The sequence below is a fragment of the Sylvia atricapilla genome, chromosome 2 (assembly GCF_009819655.1).
Source record: "Sylvia atricapilla isolate bSylAtr1 chromosome 2, bSylAtr1.pri, whole genome shotgun sequence".
Taxonomy (NCBI): Eukaryota; Metazoa; Chordata; class Aves; order Passeriformes; family Sylviidae; genus Sylvia; species Sylvia atricapilla.
The window spans coordinates 46,328,761-46,343,344 of record NC_089141.1 but is presented as its reverse complement, the minus strand read 5'-3'; the positions used below and the strand labels follow the sequence as shown (position 1 = coordinate 46,343,344).

General features: G+C 41.2%; 1 protein-coding gene across 1 annotated transcript in view; it reads right to left on the bottom strand.

Moving 5' to 3' along the window:
• MTUS2 (microtubule associated scaffold protein 2) overlaps positions 1-14,584 on the bottom strand; it is a 161,999-nt gene that overhangs the window by 39,084 nt on the left and 108,331 nt on the right. Inside the window, exon 5 of the mRNA XM_066340362.1 lies at positions 7,279-7,487. Within this exon, the coding sequence (XP_066196459.1) occupies positions 7,279-7,487 (209 nt within the window). The remainder of the gene's footprint in view (positions 1-7,278; positions 7,488-14,584) is intronic.

Here is a 14,584-nt window from a genome sequence, read left to right as displayed (position 1 = left end):
TTATGATGGCCAAACTCCTAGTATTCCTGCAATTAAAAAGCTGGCACATAGTTTGTTTGATGGACATTTAGCATTGCCAGACCTTTGTTATGGATAATAAATTGTTCCCCTTTTCTAGTCTGTAGAAATACTAAGATTGCTTGAAAAAACAGAAGTTCTATTGCACTGATCATTGTTGCCAATATTATTATAAGACCTATACGGGCCATTATTGGACATGTCTATATTAATGGAGCCATGTCACTTGACCCCACTTTGAGGGGGATGTAAAATCACCAAACTAAAATATTGCTGCCACGGGTGTGAAAATCCAAGCAAGGAAAAGGTAGGGAAAGCCATGGGTGTGTATCTGAGGGCAGGAGAGCTCCTGGGATGCTGCGATGGGCATCTCAGGGGAGGCTTCAGCCACAGAATGAGTGATTAGGTGATGCCTGAGGTTGGCCACCTAGAAAAGAAGGACCTGGATCTGCCAGAGGGACAGGTTACTGAAAAGTGACCACCAGCATGTAAATATGTGTCAAGTTACTCAGTGGTCACTGCTTCTTCTGGGAGGGGAACTCAGCATTTGACCTCTCTCTAGGCTGATTCTGACCTTCCTTCAACTTCTGTTCAAAAATTTCATTTTGAAATTACTTCTGAAGATTATCTGTGAATTGAGGCATTGCCTTCCCCTTAACAGCAGCTTTAAAGAGTGACCTTTGTTCTTGTCATAAATCTCTTATGCACACAAATATGTGTGCAAAACAAGAGAGGTGCTGAAAAGTTTGATTTTGAAGGGAGGCTCCGCTTTTTTACTCCCAAAGAGAGGATGGGAATCCTTTGACCTGGACAGGCCAGGTCTTGTCCACCCCACTGCTAATGAGAGTTATGGTTTCCTTATTCACTTCCTAAAAGGTATCTGTAAATTTTAATTTGTTAAGTATTTCTGTTCTTGTGTGGAAACAGAAAAATGCTTCAGTTCCTGGTGTGATTAATACTTTCATATACGAACCTTGCACCTATTGATCTACACTGAATTGTAAAACCTTTGTTCTGTTAGATTCTTACTAGAAATCTTGGTAGAATGTCCCTGGGGAGCAATCAATTGATCAATCAAAGGAAAAAAAAAGCCTCCAAAAAACAAAACACCAAAAAACAAACTATGATTGATCTGAGGATATTGCCTCTTTGCTGTAAGAGAGGAATTTGAAATGCATGGAATTTAAGAGAGGTACACATTTCCATCGACTTCTTTCCTGAACTTAAAGAACAGCACGAAAACACTGTGATTTGGGTTTCCCCTGTCCTCTGCATGATCAGAGGCCATGATAGCACTGGACCCTGTTACTCATCACTGCTTTTCACACCACTTCCAATGTGTTGCCAAATCCCCCAAGCCCAGATGTGTACCCAGCTTGGAGGCTGCCAACATCACAAGAACCACTTCCGACTCTTAGGTGTTTTTTCCTCTGAATGCAGTATAAAATCAAGGCTGTCAGGGTTACTTGCTTACACAGAGATCGATAATACAAACCAAAGGAGAAAATAAATCCACTTTTACCTGATGCTTGGCACACATCCTAAAAATATTTCTCTTCAAGGACAACATGTAAATAAAGAGGTCTTCAATTTTTAATGGCCATTTAAAACCGTTTCAAGAGGAACATTAGAATGCCTGGGGCTATTTCTTTTTTATCTCAAAATTTAAAATATTTATGTGCAACTAACAAAATTTTTCTCCAGCCAAGGATACAAACATAGTCTAATATGTTTGGGTTATTATTTTTTTTTTTCAAAACTAGGCCATGTAACTAAATCAATGCTTCCCAGGGAAGTGCTTCTTCCAATTCTTCCAAAATTAAAATTTGGAATTTTGTCACTGCAGTGTCTCTAAGAAGGCCACTGAGGACACAGGGAGAAGCCAAGAGGTTTCCTACACTTTTTTCCTTCTGTTTTGCAGGGCCTGAAGCAGAGCTGGCCATGCTGTCTAGAAGCAGTGTAATATCGAGGTACCCAAAGGATGAGGAGGAGAGAGATACTCAGCTGCCTTAAGGTTTCTTTTCCTATAGGACCTTACCTACTCACTGCTTGACTTTCAGCATACACAGTAATAAGCAGGCAGCCTACAGAAGGTGATTTCCTTAATTTCACAAACGCCAATCCATTCCTTGGGTGGACTGACCATGTGTGAGTGGCCTGCAAGTCCCATAGCATCTGCACTATAGAGCCTTCATTGTAATGCTTGCAAATGAAGGAGTACACCTCTGGATTCTTACTGCTCTGTTTTACCATAACTAATAGCCCTACATACCAAATCTTCTGCTTTTCTCTTTAAAAAGCAGTTTAGAAAGCTCTAAATTATGACAGAGCTTCTTTCTATTTTTTCCTCCCAAGTAAACAAAGTGTTTTGTTTTCCTCACAATAAAATGTTTTTGATTCATAACCCTAAACTGTCAGTGTTTGATGAGTCCAAAGTGTAATTTTTTTCAGGATACAGAATGAAAATACTGAGCTGCTCTGACTGCTCTGGTCTTCATCAGGAGGCAATGAGAAGAACGAACTTGCTCAATACAGACGTGTAGCATAACTGTAATAGTGAGAAGGGAGGAATGGCACATTTCTGAGGACTATTCTTGGGCCAAATTCAAACTTTTTTTGCAAGTGCTGGGAAACCATTACCCCTGAAAGCCAGAAGGTCAATCTTTCTGATGAGTGCTGTCTTCTTACCACTCTGCCAGCATCAGGCATGAAGAATAGATATATTTCTCTTGTTCTCTGAGACAGTTGTGAAAATAAACCATTTTCAGCTCAGCCTGAGATAATCCCTTGAAATGCTAGCCCAAATTGATGTTTTGGAGGCAATGGTGGGAAGTGCCAAGTGACTTATAAATAGCATGCCCAATTTTGCCTCTAGCACAAGTGGTCATTAGCATCTGGTTAAGGATGTTACATGACCCTGGGTGGCATATTGTCCATTCACAGGACAGGAACATTCTTCTCAAAAAGGCACACCAGCACATACCTCTTTGTTATCTGAATGAGGGAAAAGGTTTTCCTTGCCCATCTTAGAGTTTGGACAGGACATTCCTGTGTGTGTTTACGTTTTTGGAATCCATGTATTGCATACCCATGATTAGATGTGCAGACACACACTCTCTGGTTACTGGTGACATGCCTTTCCCAGTCCTGGCAGACACAAAGTTCTGGGATGTCATCAAGTACTGCAGTGTGGTCCCAACTCTTGTTCAGGGCATCTCTGTGGTTCCTCCATTCCCAGCTGATCCAGCTGCACTCATGCTGGGACCTGTCCTGAGGAGTTTTTCCCCCGTTATGAAAGCCATACCAAGAGGTCATGCTGGAGGTCTGGAAACTTCTCCAGGCCCAAGCAGAGTACGGGACAGACTGCTCCAGCATAACCCTTTCCCTTAGCTGCTCCCACCCTTGAGGTCTGCAGCCCAGAAAGGATCCCTTCTCCTCATATGCACTATAGTTCTAGAGTCCTCCTCTGAAATTTCAGAGGCTGAGCTAGGACTCCACGTTCTGCCTGCTGGGGCAGGCTGGATTGCAGAGAGCCATTCAGCCCAGTTTCCAGGACCTTGCTGCAGTTTGGCCACAGCAGCCCTCAACACAAACACTTCTAGGAGTGTGCCAGAGACAGGAAAGTGGATATTTTCCCCCTCCATTTTTATGTGCGGATTTTCTCTCCCACATTTGTCACTTTGGGTTACTCTCCTTTAGATGGCACTGTTACCACTTCCAAGAGAGATCAGCGCTGGACACCTGGCTGAACAGGGCTGAAACTGGGCCAGGACTGCCACTGTCACTGGGTTAACAAGCCAGAGCAGGTCAGGAGTGATCCAGACCAGGGCTCTGGAAATATTTGCTCTACAAAGTCCTCCTGGTATCACTCCAGGTCCTGTCAGTCTGTTGTTCACTTTGGAATACCAGCACAGCACAAGGGCTGTGTTGGCAAGATGAACATCTGACAGCGTTAAGGACAAACTTAATTTGCTCCTCTTCAGAATTAATTTTAAGCAATTCCAAAAGTCAAGAAGAGTCATGTGCATATATGAGGATCTTAAGCTAATACATCTGCTAATTAAATAATAATTAAAAGCCATGCTCTGCACAGGCATTGCAATCATTACTTTTCATGCTTATGTCAGAACCACTTCTTTAATATTTTTTATGTCTGCTGCCTCAGTTATCACTTGCTTCGATTGCCTAGGCTTTTCCCAAGGACAGAAAATTGGTTTAAGTGTAATTTAATGGGTCTGTATTAAATACTGCTTCTAGATGCCAATTAAAAGAATCTTGCCAATTAAGAACATTTTCAACTGAGGGATGATTCCAGGATACCATTCAGCAGTGGTCTGAAACAGTCAGAAAACAAATCCAATAAAATTGCAAGAAAATGGGCTTGTAATCTTAAAGTGCTCAAAGAAACTGTTGGTGGGGTCCAAAGCTCTTTATTACATACAACACTCTCTTTCTACACAGCTATACATGTCTATTGGACAGCTTGCACTGGTGCTTTCCCCAGCTTTGGAAAGAGAACAGAAACAATGTGAGCAAGACAAGAGAACAGCAGGCATGGGTAGACTCCTAATTGCATGCAAAACACTGGTCCTTGGGCTGTTTTCAAGACTCACTCCTGTCCTCACTGCCTAGGAGCACATTTTACGACAGATTTTAGGTCCAAATCTGAGAAAAATCTATGTTTTGAACATATTTTGTTGTGATGTAAGGAGAGAGAGACATTGGACACAAATGACTATCAGCCCAAAAGAGGGTCCCTAGTAACAAAATAGGATTGGGCCCTCTGCTAAACAAGAGTGGAACTTCTAGCTGGACAAATCAACCCAAACTTCTCTGGAATAAGGCTGCACCTTTTTCTTGAATGAATGCTTTTCCTTTGCCAAAGTGTAGTTCCACTCAGACCTCAACCATTTTGCCTGCAGGGTTCTCAGAAACAGATACACCCAACTGTTATTATTTTTACAATGTGAAAAAGTTGGTTTATTTCTTTCCATGCTGTCCTAACTCAAAAGCCAGCCAACTCAATTTTGCTCAAGCTTTCAGACAATAATACCACCTCAGAAAATGTCTACAGATTGTATTTTTGAATGACACTCAAAAACTTGTAAGCCTGTGTCTATGTTGCAAGACAAATGACTGCCCAGTTACACAACTGCTTGAGTAGTCCCAGATTGTCCCACTGCACGTAGGCTCTCAACTTAAGCATTGAATTTAAGAGTGCAGCAGCCTTAGTGCTGCCTGGAAGTCTCAGATGAGACAGGTGAGTAATTCCAGCAGAAATTCAGGTCTTTGGTGCTTTAAATAATCTTCATGGAGCTCTCACCTGCCTCCATGCACTAAAAATGGAGCCTAAAGCAACTGTACTCCTAAAGGAAATACTGCATCTGCATGGATCTGAAAAAAACCTACATCTAATCCTGCCCAAGCCTGCAGGTGCCTAAATTCTACAGGTGTATTATTTGTCACCACCAGGCACTCAGAGGAGCATTACTGCAATCCCCAGCTGGCCTGATAAATACAGAGGAGCTGGGAACATGAGGTGCAGAAATGCTTGGCCAGGACTTGGAGAGGACGCTGTTAAATAACGACACCTGAGTTGTTCCATTTAGGAGGCATTTTCAGGACAGATCCAACATACACCAACAGCAGGACAGTCATCTCAAAGCTCAGTTGCAGCAGCTGTTCTCATTTAAATCATATCCAGAGGAGATGAAGGAGATATGCCCAAGATTCCAGAGTTCCTCCAGAAAATTGTGAATGAGGCATGTGATGAGAAATCTCTCCCCAGTGGACAATGCACAGACAAAGCTGAGCTGACAATGCCCTGCCCTTTTTTATTTCCCTCTGATTTAAACAAGAATAATTCAGAGCCATCTCAAAACAAAACAAAAACCAAAACAAAACACCAGCAAACTGAAAAACACCCAACAAAAACCCCCCACCCCAAACCCACCCAAAAGTGTTTAGAAATACCCAACAAGTCCTGAAATATAGAAATGTCAAGTCTAAAGAAAAATAGAGGGTGAAGATCTTCTTGGAAGTTATTTAAAATACTTAGGACATTAAAAAATTCCCTGTTTTTCATTTTAGTGGATCTTCCCTGGCAAGATCAGCTCCTACTTAGGGAACACTGTCAACTATGATTATTTATTCAAATGTAATCTTTCCCACTTATATAAAAACCCCCAAAATAAAGAAAGTATTTCAGAATTTTTAAGACTGAATTTAGGGGTTTTTTTCCTTGCTTTTCTTTCTCTCATTTAACAAAAAATTTTATTCTTGTCCCTTCCAAAAGCAGACAAATAGGCGATCAAGGCTATTATCTGAGCCTTGAGTCCTACTGCTGGTGATTGTCTGCCTGTTTTATAAAGTAACCAGAACATCAGTTTAACCTGGGATGTTATAAAATACATGAGTATGGTGTGAACCAGGCCTGGACCTCAGAGCCCAGCTATATTTCCTAGACATTAAACAGCTTTTGAAACAAGCAGTACCTTCAAGTCTTTCATGGTTATTTTGGTTGTCTTAAAATTTATTCATTTTGACTTGAGTGAATAAAGAAGGTTCTCTAATTACCAGTAACATTTTCTTTATGTTCTCTATACCTGCTGTGTGTAATCTTCTACATGCTGAGATAATGTTATCCTAACATTTTCAGGAATTGGGAACCCTGTAATAGGGACACCCTGCCCAATTCATGGTGAACAGGAAGAGTAGATAATTATTGAGGGAAGTCAAATAGTTTCCTTCATCTCACAGCTTTGGTTGCTCACAGGCATTAATATCTTGGTTACACTTTCCATTCCAGCTCCAATAATCAGAGACTGGGGCTTCAAAGTTTCTGCATATCCTTTTCTCCTAAACACCCCCAAGTCTTTTTTATCTGCGTGAGGTGACAAACACCTCATTCAAAATCCTTCCTTTTCCAAGTTCCTGAACGCTTTTTTCCAAATATATAGCATCAAATTATTCAACTTATCAAGTTGGATGACATCTACACTTTATACACAATTTATTTGGCCACCCAATCCCCAAGCTTGGTGACTAAGCAGAGGTGCCAGATGTCCTTTGTCATTGCAGTTTTCCTTTAATATAATTCTACGAAATTTAAATTCCCTTCTCATAATAATCATTGTAAAGAAATTACATGGTTTGGTCCCAAGAACAAATTTTCAGTGACTTCATGTAATAAATTTGGGCAAGTGACAGGTGGAAAGGCAAAGAATCTTTTCAATGGTAAGAAGCACCTTTCACACTTACCTGCCTGAAAAAGTACTGTGTTGTTACAGCAAAGACATCAAAGCCACAGTTGGCCCTCTTAAGCTCATCTTGGATATTGATTAATTGCCGGGACTGCTCATCACACTTTTCCTTCAGTTTCTGAATGAACTGCTTTTCAGTGTCTCGCCCTTCTCCTGGTTTGGGGGAGAACCCATTCTTTGGGGTGGTTGGCCTTTGCTTGGGGTGTCCTACAAAGGAGAGAAGAAAAGACTATTCAGGTCACTTAGTTTACATGTACAGACATGACCTTTATGTGTTTCTATTGTTTCTATGGCCTTTGGGACTCATCCCTGCAAAAGAAAAAAAGGTCTGTAAAAAAGTTCACACAGAACTTTCAGTCTTCCCCCCTAAAAAAAAGAAGAAAAAAAAAAGAAAAAAAGAAAAAAAAAAAAAAAAGAAAAAAAAAAAAAAGGCAAAGTGAAGTATATATTTTAGAAGCCAAAGCTCAAAGCTTTTTAACAGTCATCTCACCTCAGGCTCTGAGCCTGAAAGTCTTCTACAAGCTGAGGACTGTCTTGAGACTGTATCACTGAGAACTGAGATCGCTGGAGGAAGGAATCACTGGAATCATCTCACCTCTGCTAGACATCTACAAGAACAGAGATCTGCATCTGATGCTGGATTCTCTTGAATGTCAGTGAGAGAAATGGACACTTCCAGGTCAGGATTCACCTTATCTTCTTGATGATGTGGAAAACAGGTAGATAACAATTCTACTCCACACATGGTTTCTTTGTTCACATGAACCCCCAGCTTGGTGACTTTACAGAGGTTCCAGTTTTCCTTTGCCTTTGCAGATTTCATTTTGCCTCTACACAGGACAGTGTGGGGCTGGAGTTGTCCCTCTCTGAATGCAAACATAGTATGGATTGCTTGCTATTGGGATATCACTATTACTTTTTACCTACAATACTGCAGTCTACCTTGAGAGTTCCCCTCGCTCTCACCTTTACAACGGGTCTAAAATGGCAGCACTTAGCAGATATGTACTGAAGTGCCACCAGGTACTGCACAGTGCACAAGAGTTACATCACTGGCTCTGCATGGCTGCTCATCTTGGCATCACTGATCACACCAGAATCACTTTGTGGTTTGCCTGCAGAAATAGGCCCAGACAGACTCTGGGTCCTCTGATGTGCTCCAAGTTGCTTTGAAGCAAGCCTGATGCTGTACAAAGATGTGAAAGCACTAGTGTAGTTGGTGTTGAAGGTATCAGTAAAAACACGATGTCATGTTCAAACCAGTGGCACCAGAACTAAAGCTTACTCATTTCAGGGCAGTGAGGCTTTTTTCCCTAAGTTCACATCCTGCTTGAGTCAACAATCCATTTCTGTGGATATACCCAGCTGTGAGGATGAAGCAAGTAGCGGTAGTGTTCTGGTAGTATTGGGCTGCTCAAGCCACTGCTTGGAAAATCTCTTGTCTTTACTTTGTTTGCTTTCTGAGAACTCTCCTCTAAAAACATTTATGACCAGCTGGGCATCACCTTTGCATAGCCTATTGATTTTTTTTTGCTATCCTCAGTCTTTTTTGCTACCCTTTTGCTACCCCTCAGTTGATGTTCTCTAGCTCATTTCTGAATACTGGCCTGGACCCTCCAGTGTCCAACAGATCCTCCCACTATTCACCAGCTTTTACCCTAGAAGCTAAAGTCAGTAAGAAAGGGAGAAAATACGAGCCAGAAACCTTTGTCCCATGTATTACTAGAGGTGGTGGACGTGGGTCCATTATTTACTAATACAGATTTTTCTGTAATAGTAGAAAAGGTTGTGAGTGCAAGAACATGAAAAAAGGGGACAGTTTGTAGTTTTATAGTCTTGTAGTATACGGTCCTTGAAAAACAATAGAGAAACCATGTTTACAACCAGTCTCCAGCAATTTATGTAACAGGGTACAGTCTTCTTCCATGAATACTACCTATTCCTTTCCTAAAAAGCCAAAGAATCCTTCCACAGAGATGCCTCTGATGGTATGAATCTGAGCCAATTTGTAAAGTAGAGCATTACAAATTCCAGAGGTAATTTTGTCAGATGTGCTTTAGATCTATTAGATCTTCAAGGCTGTGGTCTGGGTGTGCAAATAGACCCTAAGTGCAGTTTTACTAGATGAGCCAGGGGAACAGTGTGGCCTCCTCAGGAGCATACTCCTACTTTTTCAGATTCCCAGCTTGTGTGGAGCTGTTGGGGGCATATCTTCTATCTTACCCAGCTACATCCTGGCTCCAGGCTAAGCTTACAGGGAGCCAGCTCCAGCAGAGGTGCTCCCTCATGTCTCCAAGCATCTCATGGTGCAACTACAAAGAGCCACGAGTGCAAAAAATCCCCTTAACCCCTTTGAAACTCTTTGTGTCCATGACTTTCATTTGCGATGAAGAATACCGTGTTCTGCAGCATCAAGACTAATGCCATGCTGTTGGAAGACCTAAGTAATACAGCACAAGGAGTTTTTGTCATTAACAGAGTTCAAGCAGCATAGCTATTGCCCTCTTATCCATTTTTATATCACTTAGAGCCTGTCAACCTTTTTGTGCAGTAATAAGAAAATACAGAGTCTTCCATTCATGTCAAGGGGCTCTTAACTGTTCAGTAGGTAATACCACAAAACAAGAAATTCATAAAAGCAACAGCCATAAATATCTGTATTTTTGGTATAAAAATTTTGGGTGGTTTAAGCAAGATGGTGATGTTACAACAGAAGGCTTAGGGAGAAGTGTAGGAGAAAGCCTTTGAAATAATTTCAGTTTTAATTAAAACAGAAATGCATCAGGTTGCTTAGTCTTATATCTTTCTAGCTTTCCTGTTCACTGGAAGATTTGAAGTGCACATTTCTGTGTTGTCCTTTTCAGTATTATAATCTGTCCTTGTAAATTAAATGGTGCTATTCTCCTCAGGGATAAATCTGAATTTCTTGGTTCATTTGGGTCTGAAAGGCAGCTTACTAAGCCTGTTCTGCCATTGATGTCTCTCTTCTATTGCTCTGCACAAAACAGGGTGTATATTAATGATGCTGGCCCTGATCCTCAATGTCCTTTTTGCTGATGATGGGACCAGAGGGACAGACCCAGTGTATGCTGAAATCACTGTACCCCTTTGGTCTGCTTCAAAACCCCAAAGTCTTTTTTATCTACGTGAGTGTTTGAACTAAGGAGACATAACAAGTATGTACTCACAATTAACACTGTCCATGAAGATTTAGATGGGAAATGCAATTTATTCACCTATTAACTGTCCAATTTCCAACATTGTGGTAAGGAAAGTGAGCAAATTACTTGGAGGCAATTGATATCAAGCATTCTGTAGAGTGACAGATGCCAAAAACAGTTGGCACCATTCTAAAATGGAGTGGAAGGAGAGCACTTGCGTATATGGGCGCCTGTTCCTATATACAGATCTAAGGGATATTATTGCATCAAAGGATAAAACTGAGATCCCTGCAAGACTCGGCACCTCAAAAACTCTCTTGCAAATCTTTGGATTCAAAGCTCAAGAAATTTGTGTATGACAGTCAAAAACCAGCACTGATTAAAGGGACTGAATGTGAGAAGGCCAGTAACAGGCAAATACAGCCTAGAAACAGCACTCAGAAATTTTAGAACCTGTATCATGGCCAGATATAGCTGTGGTGGAATTACCTGTGAGACACATTTTCTCTCATCAAAAAGTGTAAATGATGCAGGAGTTTGTGATTCTGATGGAGGAAAGTCAATGACTGCCCCTTAGCATCAGCAACACCGTGTGTCTTCTTCTAAGGCTGCTTTGACTATTTTTTGAAATTGTTAAGTAGGTGAAAAAAATGTAATTATTGCTTTGTTACTGCTGTAGTTATTTCAAAAAATGCCAAAGGCTACTCTAAAAGCAATAAATGAAGATGAGGTTTATTTTCCTACTTGACCCTTAGAGTGATAAAAAAATTTACACTGGCTTGATTGCAGACAAGGAAGCTGAACAAATTCTCCATCAGTCTGATGGATGGAGGTCAGTTACTCAACCTCCCACGAGAATGCAGGAACCTTTGAGGCCTCATGAATTGGACACGCCAAAACTTTAGGCCTTGGAAGTTTTTAAGTCACCCGTGGAAATGCAAACCTCCTTGAGACAATACAAATACACTGTGCAAATATTCCAGTGCTCTATTTTGCTTTGTAATCCTAGTGGAAGCAAATCAGCTGTGCTGTAACACGCTGCTACAGCCACAATCAGTGCTGATGCTTAAACTGGACTCCCACTGTTATAAACACTGGTGAGCTTCTGGTCTGGCACTCTCTGCAACAAAATTCTTCGGATCTCTCTGTGATCTCACCAGGTGCAAAATAGCCTGTAAATTATATGACTCAGAGGACAGTGTTAAGTTCATCTTTTTACTCTAGTATCTTTGTAAGGAGAAGAATTTTGTGTCCTGTTGGTGCATGGGAAAATTAAATTTAACCTTCTATTTTCTTGATTTTGTTGGCTGCAAAGAAGAATAGGGACTGAGTTTAATAATAATGGAAGAAACTCGTGGTGCAAGTTATGGGACCTGGAGAGCTGTTCAACATGCTTTATATCTTGCCACCAAATGAAGCAACATGGGATTCTTTCCTCCCCAGTTATAACTTAAGTATCACATAGCTGTAAAAATGACATATTAAGTATTCAAGCAGAGTCTGAAAAATGGGGCAACAGAAGATAAACTTGAAATCAGTGAGACCACACTGATTTCAGAAGCATTTAGATCAACCAAAGGCCAGCCTCACAAAAGCCTTTAGGCACCTTATCCATTTGTTAATGTACATTCAGTAGACATAAATAGGGACAAGTTCTCTTCATTTTAGTAAATAAAAAAAAGGTATTCTTTAGAAATAATTCAGAAATAATAATAATAAATTACAACCATATGTTTGTTGACAATGTCCTAACAGAACTTTGGAGGTTATTTCTATACATAATCCCCTTTCCAGTTATGCACAGAAATAGCCCAGGAAATGTAGTGACTCTGCATAAAAGTAAGAGTAGATTCTGAGCAATACACCATCACTCCAGGTAATTGCCTGAGGTATCTTTTATTTTGCTATATGTATCTGTCATCTTTTTATGTAAGAAAATTGTAATGATAAAAAAATGTTCCTGTGCCCTTAAACATATAATAATAGCAACAACTCTTTGTTTTGAAAGAGAGATGACTGCATGGTTATAACAAAGAGAACAAAACTCTATTCAGCTCATGCATTGGTATGATAAAGCCTGCTGTAGCCAGCTTAATGAACCTTGGACACAATCAATCCTCACTTAACAATAGTAGGTCTGAGATTTGAGTGTGTTAACAAGAGATGCAAAGTCAACAAGTTTAAATCTTTCCTGAAACAGTGCTTTCAGGTTCATAAATACCTGGTGAATGCAGTTTAGTGGCTGTTACTGCTGATTTCTTAGGGGATGAGACAGCTGGTCTGCTAGCATCCTGATCTTTTTGTGCTTCTTTCTTCACACCTGTTTTAGAAAAAAAAAAAATCAAAGGTAGAAAGACATTTGGTTTATAATTCTGTTTGTCACTGTGCAGAACTCTGTCACAAAGATACACATCAAAATGACAAAATGTATTTCACCAATACATATCCTGGGCTATGCACAGAATGATGCTACACAGCACTTCTGTGTTGGATGCCAACCTGCCATGTCTGCAACCACAACTGTGTGCATGTGGCTGAGCTGACATGCACAGCATTAAAGAAGGACAGAAGAAGGCTTTACGCATTACCTTGGCTTTCCAGTCATCTACACCATGCCAAATGCCATTAAGGCACGAATAGCTGCACAGGTAAGCCATCCTATCTGTTCTCAGTGCTGTGTTCTTCTCTTTACCTTGCTGTGCAACCTCATTCTGGGCTGCAGGAGAAGTGGACTGTGCAAAGCTGACTGAAATTACCTGCAAGTCCCTGCCCTGTCACCTTTTCCACAGGTAAGGAAGCCTTTTCTAGAGACCAGCTTTCCCAAGATGGTCTTGTGTAGTCAAGAGAGAGGCTGGAAGCAGAAGCAGGCAGGACATGTCAGAGCTGTGCTGGATGTGGTTGCCTGGACACAGGAGAGTAGGTCTCTGTCTGTGCAGTAGGTCAGGCACAGAAGTGGGCAAACACCTGCAGGGCACAAACCTACAAGAGACTGGGCCAATGTGGGATGAAACAGGGCATGGAATATTTCTGAGAGGGCCAACTCAGCATCTGTTGTTATTTGTCCCACCACTGGAGCTCTCTGGTCAGGGCCTGGGGATGGTCTTGCAGCTGTCAGAGTTCTGCAGTCAGCGACTGCCTCTTGCACCAGGGAGATACAACTTCCTCTGAAAGCCAGAGTGGCCACCCAAGCTCAGCTCCTCCTGCCCACCCACAGCTCCCATCAAAATAGCTGTGGGGACCATGCTGAGTGCAGTAACATGAGGTCCTGCCCTGCTTGTTTGACCATGGTGTGACAGTCACACACACAGGATTTCAAGCAGAAAACATTCATCAAAGCAGTAAGAAGAAAGAGCAATAAAAAGCAACCCCCTGAGACAGTAATGTATTTTCCTATTTGCTTTCTTTTTTTAACCATTAGAGTTTGTTGAGGGCTGCATTTTAACCTGAAGGACTGTGTCACAGCCCCTGGATACACAGGAAAAAAAGAGAGATTTCAGGCAAATGACTTGCTATAGAGAGAAAATAAAGTTTGCCTTATTAACTTTCCTCTCTCCTATGAGTATGTTCACAGACATCTTATAGGAAAAGGTCCCACAGAATCTGAAATATCTGAAGCAGGAAAACAAAATCAGATTTTCTTGGTGGTGCCTAATGACAGTGGCAGTGCAAAAGCTGACACTGTCTTCCATTTTGCTTAATATGAGTGTGACCTGGCTCTTTCAACAGTGGAGAAAAATGGTAATTTTATATGGGGATCATAATCTTCAGGGTCACTTACTGGTTTATTAGTTTTCTGCTCCCTCCAAAGCCATACCTAGTCACAGCTGCAGTGTATAGATTTATTTGTGATGCATCTTTCACCCTTCCACTTCTGTCTGCATCAGGACTTGCATGCAGAGAGCTGCAGACGCAGCATTTGCCACACACCAGAAGCTGAGTTGCATAATTTCTAGCACTGTCTCTCAGCATTTGCTTGCAGAATGCTTCTGGAAAGAGCACATGCACCTGCATGTGCATTTATTTGTGGGAGGGAAGCATGGGACAAGTTCTAAAACCCTCTTTGTCTCTCTCCAGTGTTCATAGGCAAATCACACCATCAGCTGTCAGGGGCTTGTAAAGACTGAACACTTGCTCATACCGTTA